Source organism: Trichomonas vaginalis, chromosome III (genome assembly GCF_026262505.1).
Source record: "Trichomonas vaginalis G3 chromosome III, whole genome shotgun sequence".
Taxonomy (NCBI): Eukaryota; Parabasalia; order Trichomonadida; family Trichomonadidae; genus Trichomonas; species Trichomonas vaginalis.
In genome coordinates this window covers 21451028-21472672 of record NC_067205.1, presented here as the reverse complement: position 1 = coordinate 21472672, position 21645 = coordinate 21451028, and the positions used below count along the sequence as shown (strand labels likewise).

Sequence of the window (21645 nt, the reverse complement as noted above, 5' to 3'; positions counted from 1 at the left end):
ATGAAACACGCTTACCGTTTGTATCTACTGCTTGTATATATCTTCCATTATGTTTGCTATCATAAACGCTCAAACTAACTTTACCCTTTCTCCCTCGTATCTGATAGAATGTATTTTCACGAGGAACGAAGAACAAATTCTTGAACTCATGACCGTTGTAGTTTGTTATCTCAATAGTTTTCGTCATTTACATCCAAATAAACTTAAAAATAAACTTAAAATTAATGATATCACCACCCTCACACGTATGAAAACATAGCGCAAAAATATAATTTAGGTGAAGTGGTGAGATCTCACCTGTTTTTTCACCTGTTTTTTCACCTCATGAATTCATTGCTTTATAACTCTCTTCCTTGGTTTCTTTTTAGTTGCTTTCTTCACGTCTGTCTCCAACTTGACTGTCTTTCTTCTTCGTCCGTAATGATACCAATTACTTCCACCAGTCAATGGGTCAAATGGTCTTTCGTAAGGGTTTCCATACATTCCATAGGGACCATACGGAAGAACTACTGGTGGAGGAAGAGTTCCATCGACTCTATTTAAATGCATTGTTTCACCTTTCATCTGGTCATTAAAGTCTTTTGCGTGTTTTGCAAACTCATCGTCCTTTCCTAAAGCATTTTCTGACTCAGTCGCAACTAAATTGGATGCTTTATTTATGAGTCCTATTTTATTTAATCTTAACTTCTTTGCAACCCAGCTCCAATCTTTCCTTTATTTGCATCTAATGTCTTCGAAACTCTTCCTCCACTCATTTTATTTACTGCGTCATAAGCTCCAAGTGCTTTTGCTCCAAATGCTAATGCTTTTGTTCCCATTGCGCCTAAAGCTGCCCAAGCTACCATTTACACCATATTAAAATCATCTCTCTTCAATATTATCTCATAAAAGTTCTCGTTACTGGAGAAAGTCAATGAAACATAAACATTCTCATGGACTTCGTCCTCGCCGCGTTGCGGCTTCATAAACTTCTTTCTTATATCATCTATTCGCTTCAAAATGTCTGAACAATTGCTAACATCTTCTACAACAGTTATTTCATCATGAATGACCTTCAAGAACAAGCTCATTTAATATGCTATTAAAATCATCTCAATAATGAGTCCATCCTTTCCATCTTTAGGTAGCACAACATCTTTCATTGAAGAAGGTTCGACAAGTCTTATGTTAAACTTACTGACAAAGTTTGTTATACTATAATGCTTCGGCGGCGAATACATGTAGTTTGAAAGACATAATATAGATTCTTCAGCAAATTCACTTATACTGGATTTTATAACAATGTTCTCACGAGACCAAATAACCAATTGACAATCTTGTAAGCAATCCTGCTGAACCTTCTACTGTAAACGTCGATGGTAACATTCCACGAAGGTCATCTATTGACATCGTTGAGTCACTGTATTTAAAGATTTTCTTAAAGCAATCGTCATTATCTAACCATGCAATAGCTTTGAAGTTTTCATTCGAATATACATCTGCTTCATTAAATGTAAAACCTGACTTCTTTGCAGAGACGACTTTAAAATCTATTGAGTTTGTTTCAAAATTATATGCTATGCTAACTTCTGAAGGTAATGGGTGTCCTTCCGCAGTCAGTTGTTCTCTCACTACCGTTTGAAGCTTTGTGTTAAAAACTTTCATGTCATCTCCTGTGTCTAGGTTCACATACACAGCAATAGGAAAACTATCTTGCTTCTTTGTTTCATCATTATATCTCAAAACATTAAAGTTCTTCAATAATATTGTCCTTCCTGCTGGAATACTTCGAACCTGTCTTATTTCAATAGCTTTCTCACCTCCTACATACTCTACCCAGTGTCTTGGATATTCATAAGTATACTGACTTTCTTGAATTTTGGTAGGTTTCATCATAACGTGTTCATATATATCTTTATACTCTTGTCAGTTAGACTCGGTGCTATGTTCTGAATATTTCTGACTTGCATTTTTAATGGAGATAAAATGAAGCATTTAATACATGACGTAGATGAAGACATGAATGAAACTACAGACAAACTTAACTCTTCTCTCATTCTTCCTTTCAGTAAGGACTATGAGTTCTGTTCAAATGGTGTTTATTTCTATTGTGGAAAGATGGGTCAGGAAAGACATTTAACCTCATTCGTCATATACTCATAACAGAGCGTTTAGGTCAAGATTCATATTATGACCAAATCATTATATCAGCAACTTCAGACTCTATGGACTCAACAGCGAAAACATTTATGTCAAAAGTTCAAGCCTCGGTCGTTAAAGTTCCAGATAGCGAACTCATTGAATTTCTTCAACGTTACATTCGACGTAAGAGGAAATATTATGCCATCGTTGAATTTATACAGTCAGGAATGCAAAAGACTTCAGAAGAGATGGAAAGAATTATTGACAAACACCACTTACGTCAGTACTCAGGAGTTTACGATATGAAACGACTGACAAACTACATTCTATCAAAACTTTCAAAATACCCCTTCAAAAAATATCCTTCAAACACTCTGCTCGTTTGCGACGACTTCGCCGGAAAAGGTTTAGTGTCAAAGCCTGACTCACCATTAGCTAACATCATAACTAAAGTCAGACATTACCATTTAACTGTAGCAATACTTATGCAAACATGGCGTTTTCTTGCTTTAAACATAAAACGTCTCATAACTGACTTCGTTATCTTTCAAGGTTTCTCACGTTATGATATTGAACTCATTTGGAAACAGTCAGGTATAACATTACCTTTTGAAGAAATTTGGGAAGCATATAAGTCTCTCATCTCTCCTCGTTCATACCTTGAGATTCATATCATGACTAATACCATTAAAGTCAAAATATTCCATGGGAACGACCAACATTGTTTTAAAGTTTAACCTTCAATTGACTGATGGTAAACAAATTCCATGCATCTCTGTCGCCATTTCTGTTAATATTTTTGCTGTCATTCATATCATCCACTTCCCCATCCGTTAGCTTTTGAGGATATGCGTTAGAATAGCTGTTCTTAAATGAAGGCTTTTCACCTTTGAGAGCATAAACTCTATAACTTTCTGCATACTTTATGTTTGAACCTCCTGAGCCATCATTGACATAAATTTTTATAGGCTTCCACCCTTTGTTCATGTTCCTGCTTCTTCCCTTTGCTCTTTTGTTCAGTAGTTCTACATCTTTATACACAGCTCCTGTCTCAGTGAATTCAACAATATTTTCATTCGTTAGCTTTACATTCAAACCCTTGTCGAGTATATTGTTCATTTCATACATATAAAAGGTTTTTATTCTATATGAAATGAGAAGCAAATCCATCTTAGCTGGTGCCGTTAATGTTCCAATTGAACCAACATCAAATGTTGACTCACGAACGACAAACAATATTGTCATAAAGAACTATAGTTCAGAGTGTTTGAAAGAGCCAGAACCAGAGCTGAAATCCGTGAATTTAAACACAGCTTCAAACGCTAACGCTACATCAGATGTTAAGTTAGAGTATCCACCACTCGACCAAGTTCTTTCAAGAGAAGCCAACGACAACCCTTACACAAATGTTCAAACAAATCCTTCAGATAACGTAGACCATTACCTTCTTCAGTTATACCAAACAATTTTACTCAAAGACGATAAGAAGCTTTTGGTAAATCTTATAAGCAAGAACCAAATAATTCTAACAAAGGAGGACCTTGAAAATGTTATCTCACGAATAACAGGGAAACAATGTGTCATTGACTATCTCGACCCTGAAATCGAATGCTGTGGTCAAACGCCACCATTCATGAAAATAGGTAACATCCGCATCATTGAAACACCAGGAACTACAGGAGTTGAGTTTAAGTATAAATATTCGAACGAGTATACAAAACTTTCAACAGAATATAAACTTTGCTTGAAATATGTTTTAGTAAATTAAAGCAACTTATAGTATCTATCCAAAACTTCTTCAACAGTATCGAACTCATCTTCATAATGCAAACCTAATCTTATTGACTTGGTGCAGTTTTCACTAACACAATATAGCGCTTTGCGCTCGGCGCCTTTGACGCCTTTTTCTGTTCTCTTGACTGACATAACTAACTCATTTGTTTCATCAAACAGCAATAACCAAAGTTCATGACCTAATACATAACATTCATACTTTATATTTTTAGCTCTGAGTTCTCTTGTAAGCTGTTGCATTTAATATTTTTCTAAAAAAGTCAACTTCAACAGTCATTCGCACTGGTGCCTTCAGTTCTACAGGCTCGCCCTGAAAGTCAACAAGTCTGAATTGCATGTCTTTCAAATTATGAGGACTAATGCGAACCCATTTACCTAAATGAGTTACTATGACAGGAACGTTTGGAATGAACATTGAATTGACTGCATAACAGAAGGATTTATATTCTACTGAACCTTTACTATTAACTCCTGAAATGCCTGTGACATTAGCTATTTTTGACTCAATGTACAAACAATTACCATAACATACGTATGGAACAGATTTCATCTCAATCGTTTTGTCAACACTTTTCAAAGGACATGTCATATGGTATGCTCCCAAAAGAAGTTGAACTCTATGACTCATTCGTGTTATCTTAAACTCCTTCGCATAACTGAACTTCAAAACTCCTGCAATAAGTTTAACATTCATTAAGTTTTCTTCGTTCTCCTTGTTTATTGTAGTATTTATGAGCGCATTTAACACTCCAGCTAATGTTTTCCATCTTATATTCTACATTATTGTGAAATCTTATTTCGTGCTTCTTTCCATCTATTTCAAGCTCCATGAAATCTGTTTCATCTGTTATAACGAATGAAGCGATAGTATTGAAGTCAACAACTCTGAATGCAAGTGGCTCATTCTGTAGACCTAAGTTTGTTTGTAGCTTTACTGTCCCGTATTCGTTTGGGTCTGTACTTTGCAAATAGAACAACATTTTATTCTCATTAAAATATGAGTATTGCTGCATATGCGTATGAAGCTGACAGAGCTAAACGTTTTTTTTGGTCAATACTCTCTCACACTTACTGACAAATATATTGTTATTTCTGATGGAAATACTGAGAAATACATAACATGGAAGGACTATGAAAAGTTTGACCCTATTTTAACTCCATGTACAATGCCATTCATTGTAAATGGTGAAGTTGTCATGAAGAACGACACAACAGTATATAAGTCTGTTCATGAAGCGTTAGAATATATGTTGAATTATAATCCCGAAAGATTTGACCCAAGCACTACGTCATGTACAATGCCTTTTATTAAGGATGGTGAAATCGTAAGAGTTCCGGATTCAACGGTTTATACTGCTGTTCAAAACAGTTTACAAAACATTTTAGCGAATATCTTTAATTCAGAAACTACAGAAATAAAATTACCATATAAACAGATGCTAAAGAAATTAAATCAAAAACGACAACATTATTTACGTCACTTAATGATTTAATGACTTATATCATTAATATTCCTGCACCAACTACAGCATTTGATCCAAACTCGACGGTTTGCAGGGTACCTTTCATTAACGACAGTTCAGTAATTGTTTTAAGGGATTCAACAGTTAATGAATCATTAAAGGCGTCATTAATGAAAATCATTGATTTTAACTCATTCACGAATACATATAATTCATTCATTAATGTTTCATATGCTTCTAAAGAAGGTGAGCCAAAAACTATTGATAAAGCGGTGTATGAAATAAAAGCATCAACGACGAAATTGAATTCGTTAACTTTTGACGGTGATAGTTTCGTTAATGACATAACATCGGGGAAAACAATTTTAACGAAAGAATATTTAAAATCTCATGTTAGTGAGTTCGTTGAAATTGAAAAAGAAGGTGGAATTAAGTTCGATCCACTGAATTTCATTTTCAGCTTAGCGAATGCGGGTGTTAGTTTCGCTGAATGGACAACTATACAGAGTGAAATAAATGCAATATGGACGTTTTTGGGGTCAAAAGCGGGAATGGGTGAGCTTGTAAATGCTGCAAGAACATTAGGTGAAACAGGAAATTTTGTAGATGGTTTTAAAAGACTTGTTTCAAATGTTTTAACAAACACAAAGAAATTATTTAGATATACCATACATAACGGACGGATTTTCGAACAGGTAGCAACAAACCCTCCGGTTATGGCTGCGTTGATGATGGTTAGAGATATAAAACCACGTAACGACGGGAACGAAGAACATGAACAACAGAGCCCAACGGGCTCAGAGCCACATAGTGGCGAGGATACTGGTCGGGTTATTCAAGACATTAAAAACGTGTATCCTGAAGTTATTGATTTATTTAGAGGAGTTAATGATTCAATTTCAAAACATTCTATAACCCTCGATGAAGAGAATAAATTAACAGATTATATATTCGTCATTATTGCAGAATTAATGAAGAGAATAAATGAAAAAGGAATTGGTGATATCATTAATGTCAGCGATGTAATGATGAAAAGAAATTTTGACTCATTATTTACAAAACCGAAAACAGAATATAGTCTTTATGACGTAATTACCGAATTAATGAAAAAGATTAATGATAATAAGAGTTCTGGCGGAAGAGTTGAATTAGAAGTGAATGATGTTAATGAGAAATTAGCCGAAAAAGCAGACAAAAACCATGTTCATTATATAAGTTCAGACGAACAGATTATAACGGACTACCATGGATATTTAACACAGAATGAACAAATAAGCACTGAAGATGTTAATGAAAGAAGATATAAATACATTCGTGCTAAAGGTTATGACATAAGCTGTACTGTACAGTATGATGTAGCTAAAGCACCAGAAGCATTTGGTTATACCGGTGAAATTTATGCCTCTACTTTCAATGTTAATGGTGTATTAGTTGAACCAAGATTTACTTTGAGAGTTAAGTCAAAAATAACGTTTGAAGATGCTATTAAAAGTAAAGCTGACAAAGATGAACTCGAAGCAATGAACAAAGTTTTGAAATCTCATAAACACAACATCTCCGATATAAATGAACTTCAAACTTCTTTAGACAGTAAAGCCGACAAGAACCATACACATAAATCCTTCACTACTGTTAGAGCAGACGACATAATATTGAACTTTGACCTTGGTTCAAGTGCACCATTAGAAAATCCAAGTACAAGCGTAAAAGATACACTAAACTCCTTAAATAACAAATGTATGAACATTGAAGTCATGCCAGAAACTTTGAAGCACATGAACTACCAGCAATGTTAGATAAGAAAGCTGACAAGAACCATACACATACAAGTTTTACAACTGTTGGTATAGAAAGTATTGAAGGAACGGTTGAAGAAACTGGTGGGGATGCATTATATTGTAAACCTCCTAACTTTCCACAAGGTTTAACATCGGATGACGACATAACGACGATGAAAAACATTAGATGTAAAGATGTTTATGTCATGAAGGATGAACATAATATTAAATTCACTGCTCAAGATTTATATGACAAGAAAGCAGACAAAACAGAGCTTCAAACATTAAAGACAGAAATACTTCAAACATTATATCCTATAGGCTCTATTTATACGTCAATGAACTCAACAAATCCAGCAACAGTTTTAGGTTTTGGTACATGGCAGCAGATTGTAGACAAATTCTTATACTGTGCTAACTCTTCAAAGCAAACAGGAGGTTCGAAGAAAATTACTGAAGCAAACCTTCCACCGCACACTCATACAGGAACTACAAACACAACAGGTAGTCATTCACATTCAATAACAAAAAGAGGTTATACAAATCTTGCAGCAGGTTCGGATAGACAGGGAATGCATAGATATGATATTTCAAGTGACCCAGTAGATTCAAGCGCAGGTATTTTCTGTGGAACCGCAGGAAATCATGCCCATACTTTCACAACAAATCCAACAGGCTCGGGTGCAGATTACATGCCACCATTTGTGACTGTATTTGCATGGTACCGCGTTCAATGAACGCACTTGAGCCTAGAATAAAATCTTTAACTTTACATAAATGAGCTTGAAAGAAGTATTCGAACAACATCCATGGAGGTCATTTAAGAAGTTCAATGAAGCTGCAAAGAGTTCGGGATTTACTAACAGAGCTGAAGTGAAAAGGTTCTTTGACAAAAATGTTGTACATCAAACAAAAATAAACCCTTACGACTACTTTTTACCAATTTACTCCAACACTCCTGACGCATACCAATTTGACACTCTCATTCAAAGCAGAAAAGGAGGACATAAACCATTCCTCATCTTCATAAATGTTAACACTCGTAAAGCATATGCATATCCAATGAGAAATAAAGGAACTCATGAAGTGTTAAGAGTTTTACAAAAGTTTGTAGCAGAACATAGCCCAAGTATTTTAACATCAGACCAAGACGGTGCATACCTCAGCAACGAAATCACAGAATTTCTCATTAAGCATAACATAACTCACTACACTACTGAAGACCATAACCATAACATACTCGGTATCATTAACCGCTTCATAAGGACTCTCAGAGATTTAAATCAAGAGCGAGACTTTACCGAAGAAACAATGAAACATTTTCTCGAAGTATATAATTCCTCAACACATTCTACAACAGGACATACACCAAATTCAATGACACAACAACAAGAAGAAAAGTATATACAAAAGAAACTAAGTCAAACACAAAATATCAGAAATTCAACACAATTTACCCTCATTCCTGGTACAAAAGTTCGTGTAGTTCTTGACGACAAACCATTGACAAAGAAACGTTTAAGGTTAAGTCGAAATTATTATATCGTAGACTCTACGCAAGGTAATGGATATCTTATAAAAGCTGCTGACGACTCCATAGCATTTTACCCTCGACATAAATTAGTCGAAAGTAGTAATGGCAAACTTGCTGAAACCATTGACGAAGCAAAGCGAGGAGTGGTTATTGAAATACTTGACTATAACACAAACGATGACACTTATAAAGTAAGATATGAAGGAGGCGTTGAAGATGTTATACCATCTAAGAACTTGAGAGAATCTAAACCAACTCATCTGGGACATTAGAGCGGAGTACTGGAAAGATAAAAACATGCCAGAAAGAATAAGAAAATTCTTCTAAACTTTTTCGTTGGATGTAAATCAGACAAAAATATAATTTAGGTGAAGAGACCCAAAGGGTCAGAGCCGCAAAGCGGCTAGGTGAGATTTCACCTGTTTTCTCACCTGTTTTTTCACCTCTTGAATTTTCGTGAATTTTCACAAAAGACCAAAAATAATGTTAGTTTTATTTTTATTTATTTTTTATTTTGTATGTAAGAACAGAAATGTCAGTCGAAGCAAAAACATTCACGAACAAATCTAATGGTGAAACATTCACAAAAGGCACTTATAACGGTATTGAAGTCTTACGTAGAGACAAGGATGGTTACATTAATGCAACAAAGATGGCAAGAGAAGCAGGAAAGTTAAACCATTTAAACAGATTTCTCAATAGTGCTAAAATGCAGGAAATTCTTGAGTTTTGGTTGAAAGAATACGGTGGAGCCAAAAGTGGCTCGACCTCAAAACAAGCATTTTATGAGCTTACAAAGGGTGTCATGAATGAATTCAAAGGTATTTACATACACGCTGACCTCGTTCATTTTGTTGCTGAATGGTGCTCTGTAAAGTATGCATTTTATGTCAAAGATATTATGGACTCCATAGACAAGAAAGTTCATGAGAAGTTAGATGAAGAAGAACTCGAAGATACAGTGGAGAATGCTAAACCTTTGTTCGAAGAAGAAGTTGGAAAAATGTGTGAAAAACAATTAGAACATGAACGTGAGATATATTATGGTTATAGAGATTCTCCATACGAACTAGACCAATGGGAACAAGAAGATTTAAAGAGAGAATTTAGAGAATATGAACTCGCTAAGATAGCATTTGAAGCTGCAGAAAAGAAGTTAAAAGTTTGGGGTCGTTTTGTAAAAAAATATTGTGAGTAAATGAACCATTTATTTTTATTGAATTCACCAAAAATATAATTTAGGTGAAGAGACCCAAAGGGTCAGAGCCGCAAAGCGGCTAGGTGAGATTTCACCTGTTTTTTCACCTCTTTTCTCACCTGTTTTTTCACAAGCGTTTTACATGAATTGTACGATGTATATTTGAAATCCTAAACAATTTCGTAGCTTCTATTTCTTCTGTCAGTATGTCAAAAGTTTTAACAATACCGAAGGTTTCTTTATACTTCTTCTTGACGTCAGATAGAAGGAAATCTTCTGCTGTTGGATAGTTTTTGTTCAGAAATTCTAACATGTTCATTTTATCTTCTGCTGGCTTTTCTGCTTCTTTCTTTAAGTCTGCATAGTCGTTTCGCATTCTTTCTATCTCTTTGACGGAGTAGTTATATTTCCTTATTCCTGCTTTACATTTAGAACATTGCGGATTCATTTTTGCGTTATATTCTGAAACCTTACCTGCTAAAACAACTAAGGCGTCAATGGTTTTCTTTAACTCAAAAGCAGTTGGTCTTATCTGTTCGTTCCATATTTTACCTCTTCTATCTTTATCTCTTATTTCCCAAACACATTCAGCAACTAACGAAACAAAGTTGTCGTAGGTCTTAAATTCTTCAGATTTATATATGTCAGAAACATTCTTATATACCATATCGCAATCTTTGTCCATAACCTTATGGTTGCAATGAAATCCTAGAAACTCATAGTTTACCTTTCGAATGAACTTCTTTATTTCTACTGAGTCAGTTGGTTTCACTTCTATTTCATCGAATTCAGGAATAGTTAGTTTTTGATGCTGAATTTCAGGTAGTTTAGGTAAATGGTCAATAATGTCCTGCATTTCATAAAGATACTGTTCATTTGTTTCATCTTTCGCACTACAGTCTAAATTACTTGTTAAAAGTTCTTGCTTTATCTTCTGGATTTTGTTTCGAAAGTATATGAAGAAGGAATGAAGCTTTTCATCTCTACTAACATAGATGTTGGATTCATGACTAACGAGTTTGGTGAAGTTGTTGTGGACAGAGTCCCGCCGTTCGCGGCTTGAATTGTTGTTGTGCCGATTGTTGAAATCATATCTTTACATACAAAATAAAAAAATAAATAAAAATAAAACTAACGTTATTTTTCTATCTTAAGGAAATTCATGAAAATTCATGGGTGAGAAATTAGGTGAAAAAAGAGGTGACATCTCACCTCTTCACCTATAATATATTTTTGGTCATTTACACTCATTTACGAAGAAGTTATGACAAAGCATTTACGAAGAAGTTATGACAAAGTCACGAGGGTGAAAAAAGAGGTGAGAAAACAGGTGACATCTCACCTCTTCACCTAAATTATATTTTAGGTCAAAGCTTCCACGAGAGAAAAGATTCCTCATTCGCTAAGGATTCCAAAAATGAAAAAATCATTGATTTCGGCTGAGAAAAAACAGCAAAACCCTTCTTCCACGGGAACAAAAAAAATAAAGAAGAAATAAAGTAAATTTTTTATTTATTCCCGTGGAAGATAGAGCACTTTTATGATACTTTTTATTCACGACAAACAAGACAAATAAAGAAAATAAGAAAATACGGCGCTGTCGCGGTTCGAACCACAGACCCTGACCCCTCCATAACACCACCTTAGACCACTGTGCTACGTAGCCTGTCGACATAAGATTTTATAAATTGCATATTTGACGTAAATTTATTTCCATCTGGCTTCCCACTGCATAAGATATTCATACGTGTTTGTAAGACATTCATTAAACTTCTTTTCTATTGCATCTAATCTTGCGTTATTTTTTTCAATAACTTGTCTGTATTCTTCATCATCTCCAGCAGTGTTTGGGTCTTCACGTTTAAAATATTCATTGTTAACCAATTTTTTATCTACAAATTTTATTAGTGTTTGATTCACTTCGTTATGATAACGGTCATATTCTTTCAATACGTAAGTGAAGACAAAATGCGTCGCCTTCTATCTTAAAGCTTAAAGAACTTTCAACACAGTTTTGAGGGTCTGTCAGTGCGTCAATGAGATAGTATTCGAAGTCAGTCAATAATCTTTTTAAAGTCATTTCATACAGGATAAAATTTAATGTTGTGAAGAAATAGTGTTTATCTCAGAAAAAAATAAAGTTAGTTTTTTTTTATATTATTTTTTTATCCTGTATGTAAGAACAGTAATGTCAACATTAGAGAACACAACAACTGCTATCGTTCATGAAGCCATAAATGAAGAATACGAATACATACAATATAACAAACAATTGAGACTCATTCGTTCAGTCAAAGATGATATGTATCAAATGCAAAGTATAATGAACGCTCTTCGTTCTACAAAGCAAGCATATCATTGGTTTGAAAACCAACAGGCAAAAGAACTTTTAGAAGAATTTCCTCATATGATTGCTTCCCTCGGAAAACCGAGGGAAGAGATTCCGTACGAAAATCGCAAGAATTTGGCACCTGGTTTGAAAGGTTATTATGTTCATAGACTTTTAGTAAATGCTGTAGCAATGTGGGCTTCACCTCGTTATGCTTGGTATGTTTGTAAACTTCTTGACAACAGTTCAGGAGGAAGGTAGTTATGAATTATTTTTGAAGAACTGAAGGTGCTACCATGTTACCATGTGCTACCAGGTCATTTAACTTCTCTGAAAAAGTGTGACAACATGACATTTTGACAACAGTTCAGGAGGAAGGTAGTTATGAATTATTTTTGAAGAACTGAAGGTGCTACCATGTTACCATGTTGACAACATGACATTTTGACAACAACACAGGAGGAAGGTAGTTATGAATTATTTTTGAAGAACTGAAGGTGCTACCATGTTACCATGTGCTACCAGGTCATTTAACTTCTCTGAAAAAGTGTGACAACATGACATTTTGACAACACAGCAGGATTAATGCAAAAATAAATTCCAATCATACTTTATAAAGCTTCATTTACAGGTATTTCATCATCAGTAAATGATTCCTCATTATCGTTTGGTTCAACCTGTTTATATAATCCTTTCATTTCTTCTTTCAAAACATAATACCATGTTTGTTTACCGTCTATTCTTCTATGTTTCCTATCACATTTATCCTTAATACTCATTTGAAAGTTTTTGTCTTTCATGTCTGATGGTTTGCAGAATAGAGCATTTTCACACGTCATACCTGCACACAATTCATCATAATGTGTATTTATCCATACATCTAAAGGATTTGATGATAATTCAATTAAATTGTTTGGCTTCAGTCATCGGTATGATTCGTACATTAAATGATGAAAGGTCATATTGCATAAAATACGTCAGTAAATTATCATAAAATTCCTTAGTGCATGAATCCATTAAATTCTTGAAGTAATCAAATTGACCCTTGAATTTACCATTAACTCTTAAAACTACGTATCTTCTGTCTCCAACTTCAATTTTGACAGGGTAGACGTTGTTAGTTACGAAAATGAAGTTTGCAACATTCTGAGCAGTTCTTCTGGGTTGATTCTTTTCATTAATTCTTATCTCATTATCCGTAATAATTGATTTCAAAGCGTTGAAGTTTGCGAGTCTGTCTTCACCCACATTCTTGAGTTCATTAAGTACAAGAAACATTTTATTTTCAACTACTGAATTGAAATTACCCGTTAGCTCACTTATTTCGGTAATGTTTTTACATGAATAACCAGCGAGAAGTTCAGAAATAATGTCTGTAAATCTGTTTTTACCTGTTCCCTGAAGTCCTTTCAAAATAATTGCTGTTTCATTCTTGATTCCGGGATGTTGAATCATTGATGCAATCCAGCGAGAAGGTATTTATACACTTCATCGTTATTATCACAAATGGCTTCTTTAATGAAATTCATAAACATCTCAATTTTTGAGTAATCTGGTTTTTCGAGAACGTTGTATTTATAACCTTGAAACGTTGAGAAAACATCTGGGGAATCAGATTTAAAGCAAACACCCTTAACGGTTAATGAAACAATTGATTTAGTAGTACATCCCATGCTGTTATGGTTTTACCTTTTTTTAAATAATTTAATCATTTTGAGTGACTCTTTCATGTTTGACTAAGAAACAAATGATATTTGATTCATTTTGTCGTGGATATTATAGTCCTTTTGAATGAAATATTTATTTCCACAATCTACAAACGGATTACACGTGATAAATCCTCAATTACTTCAGAACTGTTTTTATACTGATGATTTTCAGCCTTGCGTCTAATATCTGTTATCAAAAACGAGTCATCAAGTTTGATATCAAATGTTATTTTTGGCTTACGTAATAAAGGTAAAACATATTCATCATAATATTCCTTTTGATATAGTTTTAGAATCTTCACTAAAACAAATGGAGAAGTCATTAAATGTGCATATCTACTACGTGCTTTTTCAAAATTACTTTTTGCATTTTCTGTTAAACTGCAGAAGTTATAAACGTTATCGTATGCTTCATTAATTAAATGATCCGGTAACGAATTAATAGCTTGAAACAGTGTGAATAATGTTATTTCTTTTCTAAATTCATGTTTCCACCGTCATTATGTACTTCAAATCACAGATGCCATCAACTATGCTCTGAGCTAGTTTATCGTCAATGTTTACATCTTTGTTTTCATTCATGATAGTCTTTATTTCTTCATTCTCTGTTCAACTCTTACCTTAATATTCAAATCATTTAAATATCATTCACTTTCTAGTTAATGTTGAATCAACTTCCACGAATGAATGAGTATGTATTGATTGGTCTGTGTTGCATTCTTGCGAACTCTTGAATCAGCCATAACCACTAAAGAACGCTTTGAATCATCCATAGAAGTCATGATATCAATATCATAATCATTGCAGGAATAACATTTAATCATTCTGTTCGAAACTGCCATAGAAGAAATTAGTGTTGCAATAAATGTGAAGACCTCCTGAAGCGGTTTTAACGATAACATCTTATCCGAAAGTTTTGATAAAATGTCTTTTCTAACTGTTTCTTTAAGTTCATCATTGTACGATTTATTGATATCAACATCTATAATCGTTAAATTTGATATTTTATTTACTAATAAAGCCATACCAGTTTTCCTTCCTCTTCCTCCATCATGTTTGAGGTAGTTATGTAAATCAATCCTGTTTTCACCAATTCTTTCGTTGAGGGTTTTAGTTTCTGCCACAACTAATTCCTCAGCTAATGAATCAATGATATTTTCATCAGAAACGATATAGTTGTTGCTGTTGTTTGTTGCTGTCATTTATATAGGAATAAAAAAATAAAAATAATTCATAACTAACTTTATCCTGTGTTGTTGTCAAAATGTCATGTTGTCACACTTTTTCAGAGAAGTTGAATTACCTGGTAGCACATGGTAACATGGTAGCACCTTCAGTTCTTCAAAAATAATTCATAACTACCTTCCTCCTGTGTTGTTGTCAAAATGTCATGTTGTCACACTTTTTCAGAGAAGTTAAATGACCTGGTAGCACATGGTAACATGGTAGCACCTTCAGTTCTTCAAAAATAATTCATAACTACCTTCCTCCTGTGTTGTTGTCAAAATGTCATGTTGTCACACTTTTTCAGAGAAGTTAAATGACCTGGTAGCACATGGTAACATGGTAGCACCTTCAGTTCTTCAAAAATAATTCATAACTACCTTCCTCCTGTGTTGTTGTCAAAATGTCATGTTGTCACACTTTTTCAGAGAAGTTAAATGACCTGGTAGCACATGGTAACATGGTAGCACCTTCAGTTGTGCAAGAAACTACCTTCCTCCTGTGTTGTTGTCAAAATGTCACGTAAAGGCTGAAAAGTTCAACTTTTCAATAACGACTAAAACAAGCTTTATTCGTAAGTTGAAGTTCTGAGGTCATTTATTTTTGTCAGCAATGAGGTCATGAATGAGGTCATGAATGAGGTCATTCGTGATAAAAATAAAGCTAGCGTAGATTTTACAATACTGCGATGGTAGAGTTTAAGAGTTGTGCTTCAATGTAGAGACAGTCCTTATGGTCTGGAGGCAAGAACACTGGACATTTATGGTCATGAGTGGAGAACATGTCTATCCAAAACTCACGATTGAAGCCAGTTAATTTATAGTATTTAGGGTTAGGAAGTGGTGAAGTTCTTGTATGACCAATGAACTCATTTTCAACGCCTTTGGCTATATTAGAGTAAAGTATTGCTTGCTTTCTATCCCAAATGCCAGGTGTTACAATCTTTGAAAATTCATTTTTCCTCGGAAGCATTGCATCATAATTGAAAACATTCTTAAAATCATCACTTGGTTCAGAGATTTGAAATCTTATACGTAATGGATTTTCTTTCTTTTTAGCGACTTCATTGAATGGTGAGAATACAATGAATTGACAGTCATGAGTTCCATCTTCATTTTCATTAAATTCATAATGAAAGTCTATAAGTTGTGGCTGACTACCTTCTTCCTTCAGTTGTGCAAGAAACTCACGTAAAGGCTGTAAAGTTTGTACTTCAATGTTGAACTTTTTCTCGAACATCTCATTAAATGAAATCATACATTGCAACAATGTTGTATCGTCTTTAAAGTATTTGTATATGTGAATGTTTTGGGCGCTTAAAGACTGTTCGTCATTTTCTATCTCGACTTGAAGTATAAAGTCAACCTTTCTGAAAGCACGTGTTATATACATAGATGTTATGCCAATGTACTTCTCTTCATTTATGTTCACAATCCAGTCTGTTGGAAACTTAAACGTTACTCTGTTCCCCTTTATTTTGACGTCAGGGTTTTCACTACTGAACGCAACAGATAAAGGTATTTGTCTATACATTTAGTTTGGATAAAAATAAACCATTTACTCTTTCTTTGCTTCAGCTTCCTTTGCTTTTTGTTCTTCCTTTGCTTTTGCTTCTTCTCTAGCTTTTTTCGCCAGCAAACGTGGGTTCTTCTGTCTTCCAGCAGCTAATGCAGCTAGTTGTTTTTCACTAAGTTTTCTCTTTGGTCTCTCTGGCTTTTGTTCTTGTTTTTGTTCCTTCAGTTCGGATAAAATTTGCTCGCGAATTTCTTTCTTCAATGCTTCAACATCTATGACCCCTTGGGTCTTGTCCATATGACTTGTCTGAGTCATTTGACTGTAGATAAAAAACTAACTTAAAACTTTAACCGATGTAAAATGAGCTTGTCAAAATCAGAGCGAGAGTCTATTATATTAAATGACGCAAGAGGAATACAACATCCTTTCTATTACGTAAGTCAGAGTAAAGATGGTAAAATATACGTAAGAAAAAGAAAGGTACCATTAGCGAATGCAGAGAGCGACAACATTAAGGTGCATGGCAAGGGTGAAGTCCACGAAGCCCATATAAAACCTTCTGTTCAAACTGAGCCACCAAAAGAACAAGAAGAAAAGAAGCCAGATGTACTTTCAATAACGAACCAAGAGCTTATTGCAAAGTTCGTGAATTTCATTGAAAAACAAACCGAGTCAAAGAATCCTGACCCGCCAGTGAAAGAAGTTGAGACAAAAGAGAATGTACAGTTCATTGAAAATGTCAAGAAACAACTTCCACCACGAATGCCAAGAAGAAGAGTGAGAATAATGAAGTAAATAGATATTTTTATCTGAAGTAAATACATGCAGAACGAACAGCTAAACGAATTTACTCCAGCAGAGCATATTCATCAGATTCGCTCATATTTCGATATCATAGACAATGCAGTTCAAATTGGTGACACTAATAGAAAATATTCTGACGCAAAGATTCCATCACAACCTGGAACTGCTAAAGATAACACATGGGTAACATTCAATCTCTCACCTCCTGGTGAAAATATGTTGGACCTTTACAATACATTCATTACGTATAAAATGGAAGGTCAATTTATTGTAGATAAAGAAATTGGTTCAGGTTCCAATAAAACAAACCACCAGGATTTTGGATTGGTTTCGATGACGCTTTCTATGCAGTTGCTGGATATCAAATCCTTGCAAATGGTCGTATCGTATATTCTCAAGACAACGCAAGAGAAGAAGCATATATAACTTCAAACTCACAAACTACCGAACAAATAAAGAAAGTAGATGTTTTCTCAAAGACTCGACATGAAGATGTATGGAGTCATTCGGAACATGCAGAACAGGACAAATTGTTAGTGGTCCAATTACAGCAGGAAAATCATTTGATTTTAAGCTTCGTTTAAGAATTCCTGTTAGAAGATTCCTTCCATTAGAAGCTATTCGATTTATTCCAGCTTTTGCAGGAAACATTCAGCTTAAAGTAAAGTTCAGTAGCGACGCCTTACAATGCACATCTATATCTGTAAATGATATCATTGCTTTCAATCCAACTCTTAAAGTTGCATTTGCTTCAGATTCAAATCCACCGACAAATAAATTTGTTCCATGGAATGAACCATTCACTATGATAACGAAGGCAGTAGAAGCTAGTGGAACAGTTACTATTACAACTGTAACCCAGCAACTATTTCGAACAAAGATGGATTTTAATGAATGTTTCATTCATCCAAAGTCATTCTCTTTAGACCCTAACATTTATACAGAACTTGTAGAACATTATACAAACGAGGCTTTATGTTTTCCTGTTAAAGTTATGGATTGGATTCCTATGGACGGTTCATTCTCAAAGAATACAGATAGTTCAAGTGCAACATTTACAGCAGCTTATACGCCTATTAATGTTAAAAGTATTTGGGCACTATTTAGAAAGAAAGACAACTATTATGTTAATTTTGAGAACCCTAAGTTTAAATATCTTCAGCTTTCCATGGGAGCTTATGGAAATATGCCTGCAGAACCTGAAAAATCATATGGACCTGTATTTTATGAAATGGTTGCGAACGCTTGCAATACAAACAATGATATGATAGGATTTAATGAAGATGTTATGAGGTCATTGGTGGATGATGGTAGTGTGGAACATAAATGGGATAGCTATGACAACACACATTTCTTATGTGGTTTTCCAACAGAAGTGGACTTTTGCTTCCAACAAGGTCAAACATCTACTGCTCCAATAACATACAAATTGTCTGTTAAAGGACCTATTGAACTAGCAACTGAAAACGTACCAAAGCCACTTATTGGATTTATGAGGGATTGTTGCTTTGCCATTCAGGTGCGTGCTAATGGAATCCCAATAATAAGATTAGATGACTATAACTTAGCTACGGACGACAGTGAGGAATAAAGGATGAACGTTTATTTTTAAAGCTTATAAATGAGTTCTTCATCAAGCTCTCGCGAACCTTCACCATCTATGAAACAAACTTTACCAAACGATTATGGAGCACCTATTGAATATTTCTTACGAGCTGCACAATGGCAAAGAGCAGTTTCACCAAGGTTAGGTGTTCCACCAGCTCCTGTCAAAAATAGCATTTGGTCAAGTCCTTATATAAGATATGGTCTCCCACTAGGTTTGCTAGCTACAGCAGGAGCAGTTATGATGTTGAAAAGAAATAAAGCAAATGTTGTAAATAATACTGAAGTAGCTGAAGTTAAACAAACTCCAACACATTCGCCAAAACCAACGCCTTCACAAGCAAAACCTTCAATAACTCCTGAACCTATGGAAGTACAAACTCCTGTTCAAAAGTCAACTCCTAAACCGACTCCAACATTTAAACCAGAACCTACTCCTCAAATAAATCGTAAAACTCCTGCGTTTCCTTACTGAAAAAATAACGTTATTTTTATTTAATATTAAAATTTTTATTTGATTGAAATGACGACTAAAGTCACTGAAGCAATGAAACAAAAGTTTTTGGTAGAATACATTAAATCAGGAACTATTCCAGAAGGTTTTTACATTCATACTATGAAGGATGGTAGAGTTCAGTTTAGAAAGATAAAGCAACCATTAGATAAAGAAGGAATTTTGAGAAAGATTAAACTTCATGAGGACAACATTGCTGAACTTAGGAAGAAGTTAGAAGAGTTGGAGAAAGCAATGAATTCATGAGGTGAAAAAACAGGTGAAAAAACAGGTGAGATCTCACCACTTCACCTAAATTATATTTTTGCGCTATGTTTTCATACGTGTGAGGGTGGTGATATCATTAATTTTAAGTTTATTTTTAAGTTTATTTGGATGTAAATGACGAAAACTATTGAGATAACAAACTACAACGGTCATGAGTTCAAGAATTTGTTCTTCGTTCCTCGTGAAAATACATTCTATCAGATACGAGGGAGAAAGGGTAAAGTTAGTTTGAGCGTTTATGACAACAAACATAATGGGGGATATATAAAAGCAATAGATACAAATGGTAAACGTGTTTCATTAGCTTTGTCAAAACTTACAGGTATAAACTATGACAGTGATTTTGACCTATATGAAGAAGAAAGTGAGTCAGAAGATTATGAGCTGTTATGTGAAGCACAGCAATGGAAAGAGTTGCAATACTTTTGTAAATGAGAACGTTAGTGTGTACGTTAGTGAGAACGTTAGTGAGAACGTTAGTGAGAACGTTTATTTTTTCATGCACGTGCATTGTGTCGCGGGGAGTTGTCATGGGCAATGACCTGCGCACAATATATAACGTACAGAGAGGTGAGATGAGGTGGTTTATGTGATAAATACTTTACGTGGCAGAAATAGTTTAAGGTTATTAGAAATATTGCATCTGCGATGTAAAATATACGTTAGTGGTTTTGTAAAGTGTCAGGTTGACATATCTTCGGTAAGATGGCGCGCAGTGCCACCGTACTGAAGATATGTATACTAACTATTGAAGGGTGAGAGGTATATAGTATGCCTATATGCCTCTCACTCTCAGATTACATTAACGTACATAAAAAATATTTTTAGATTGATTTTTACTAACCTGAACCTCGGAGTAACGAGGTATTCGTAGATATGATGTAGACTATTGTTTTAAACGGTAAGCTCGGAAACTTTTGTTAGATAACTTAGCATTCGAAGTCACTTTTTGAACTTTCTGCGCAAAACTGTAGCCTCGGAGTACCGAGGTATTCGTAGATATGATGTAGGCTATTGTTTTAAGCGGTAAGCTCGGAAACTTTTGTTAGATAACTTATCATCCAAATCTACGATTTGCAATGAATCATCAGTAAGTAAATAGTTGTATTAAAAAGATGTAAATACGATAATATTAAGTGTTTATTCGTAATGATTTGAGAATTTGTTGAAAATTTATTGAACTTGCTCGAGATTTTCATTTTCTGAACTCGTCAATGCTTTCCTTAAGGTTTTTTAATTGACCGTCGACTATCCAGAATGGTTCTTGTTCTGGATTTCGATACCAGTGATCATCAATTTCACTGGCCTCGAATTCATTCGGCGTAAAGTAAACGTTCGTTTCAGGATTCACAGGCAAAGAAGAATGGGGCATATTATTGTAAAATCTGATAACCCGTGGAAGATCTGATTCTGACTTGCAGTTTCTTTCCACGTATGGCCACCATCTCTCAATCTTACCATTTGCCTGTGGATTGCCCGGTTGAATGAAAATATGCTCAATTCCACGTTCAACCAAAAGTTGATGAAATGAGCTTTTATTTTCAAGGCCGTTATCAGTCCAAATAGCGTATGGTGGTTGAGGTAGAGTACTTAATGCTCTTTTAAGAACTGCAGTTGTATTTTGAGCTGTTTTTTCGGTAAATAAATTAAAATCTATGATTTTTCGCGATCTGTCGTCTATTATCGCAAACAAATATTTGCCTATTCGTTTCCTCCAATAGTGGATATCAGCATGCCAAATTTGATGACATTTGGATGCTAGATAATTTCGAGGAATGTATTTTTGCTGA

General features: G+C 34.6%; 11 protein-coding genes and 2 pseudogenes across 13 annotated transcripts, besides 1 other annotated feature; 8 read left to right on the top strand and 5 right to left on the bottom strand.

The window, feature by feature from the left end:
- Positions 1–20315: part of a mobile genetic element that runs on past the window's edge.
- On the bottom strand, positions 2848–3249 carry TVAGG3_0739020 (uncharacterized protein; the record flags this gene model as incomplete). The annotated part of the gene is made up of 1 exon (XM_001317365.2): positions 2848–3249. The coding sequence occupies one exon, from the start codon at positions 3247–3249 to the stop codon at positions 2848–2850; it is 402 nt and encodes a 133-aa protein (XP_001317400.1).
- On the top strand, positions 6482–7353 carry TVAGG3_0739010 (annotated as a pseudogene). Its single transcript has one exon. A coding segment is annotated over exon 1 (872 nt).
- TVAGG3_0739000 (phage tail repeat-like family) lies at positions 7363–7893 on the top strand (the record flags this gene model as incomplete). The annotated part of the gene is made up of 1 exon (XM_051244814.1): positions 7363–7893. The coding sequence occupies one exon, from the start codon at positions 7363–7365 to the stop codon at positions 7891–7893; it is 531 nt and encodes a 176-aa protein (XP_051091401.1).
- Positions 7934–8390, top strand: TVAGG3_0738990 (integrase core domain containing protein family; the record flags this gene model as incomplete). Its single annotated transcript, XM_051244813.1, has 1 exon — positions 7934–8390. A coding segment is annotated over one exon (457 nt), but the record flags the coding sequence as incomplete, so codon positions are not given.
- Positions 9223–9888, top strand: TVAGG3_0738980 (uncharacterized protein; the record flags this gene model as incomplete). The annotated part of the gene is made up of 1 exon (XM_051244812.1): positions 9223–9888. One exon carries the CDS (start codon positions 9223–9225, stop codon positions 9886–9888), a length of 666 nt encoding a protein of 221 aa, XP_051091399.1.
- On the bottom strand, positions 10016–10980 carry TVAGG3_0738970 (annotated as a pseudogene). Its single transcript has one exon. A coding segment is annotated over exon 1 (965 nt).
- On the top strand, positions 12077–12478 carry TVAGG3_0738960 (KilA, N-terminal/APSES-type HTH, DNA-binding family; the record flags this gene model as incomplete). Its single annotated transcript, XM_051244811.1, has 1 exon — positions 12077–12478. One exon carries the CDS (start codon positions 12077–12079, stop codon positions 12476–12478), a length of 402 nt encoding a protein of 133 aa, XP_051091398.1.
- Positions 12829–12996, bottom strand: TVAGG3_0738950 (uncharacterized protein; the record flags this gene model as incomplete). The annotated part of the gene is made up of 1 exon (XM_051244810.1): positions 12829–12996. One exon carries the CDS (start codon positions 12994–12996, stop codon positions 12829–12831), a length of 168 nt encoding a protein of 55 aa, XP_051091397.1.
- On the bottom strand, positions 15826–16683 carry TVAGG3_0738940 (uncharacterized protein; the record flags this gene model as incomplete). The annotated part of the gene is made up of 1 exon (XM_051244809.1): positions 15826–16683. One exon carries the CDS (start codon positions 16681–16683, stop codon positions 15826–15828), a length of 858 nt encoding a protein of 285 aa, XP_051091396.1.
- TVAGG3_0738930 (uncharacterized protein) lies at positions 16708–16980 on the bottom strand (the record flags this gene model as incomplete). The annotated part of the gene is made up of 1 exon (XM_051244808.1): positions 16708–16980. The coding sequence occupies one exon, from the start codon at positions 16978–16980 to the stop codon at positions 16708–16710; it is 273 nt and encodes a 90-aa protein (XP_051091395.1).
- Positions 17026–17460, top strand: TVAGG3_0738920 (uncharacterized protein; the record flags this gene model as incomplete). Its single annotated transcript, XM_051244807.1, has 1 exon — positions 17026–17460. The coding sequence occupies one exon, from the start codon at positions 17026–17028 to the stop codon at positions 17458–17460; it is 435 nt and encodes a 144-aa protein (XP_051091394.1).
- On the top strand, positions 18350–19060 carry TVAGG3_0738910 (uncharacterized protein; the record flags this gene model as incomplete). The annotated part of the gene is made up of 1 exon (XM_051244806.1): positions 18350–19060. One exon carries the CDS (start codon positions 18350–18352, stop codon positions 19058–19060), a length of 711 nt encoding a protein of 236 aa, XP_051091393.1.
- On the top strand, positions 19091–19549 carry TVAGG3_0738900 (repellent protein 1 family; the record flags this gene model as incomplete). Its single annotated transcript, XM_051244805.1, has 1 exon — positions 19091–19549. One exon carries the CDS (start codon positions 19091–19093, stop codon positions 19547–19549), a length of 459 nt encoding a protein of 152 aa, XP_051091392.1.
- Positions 20316–21645: the final 1330 nt, after the last annotated feature.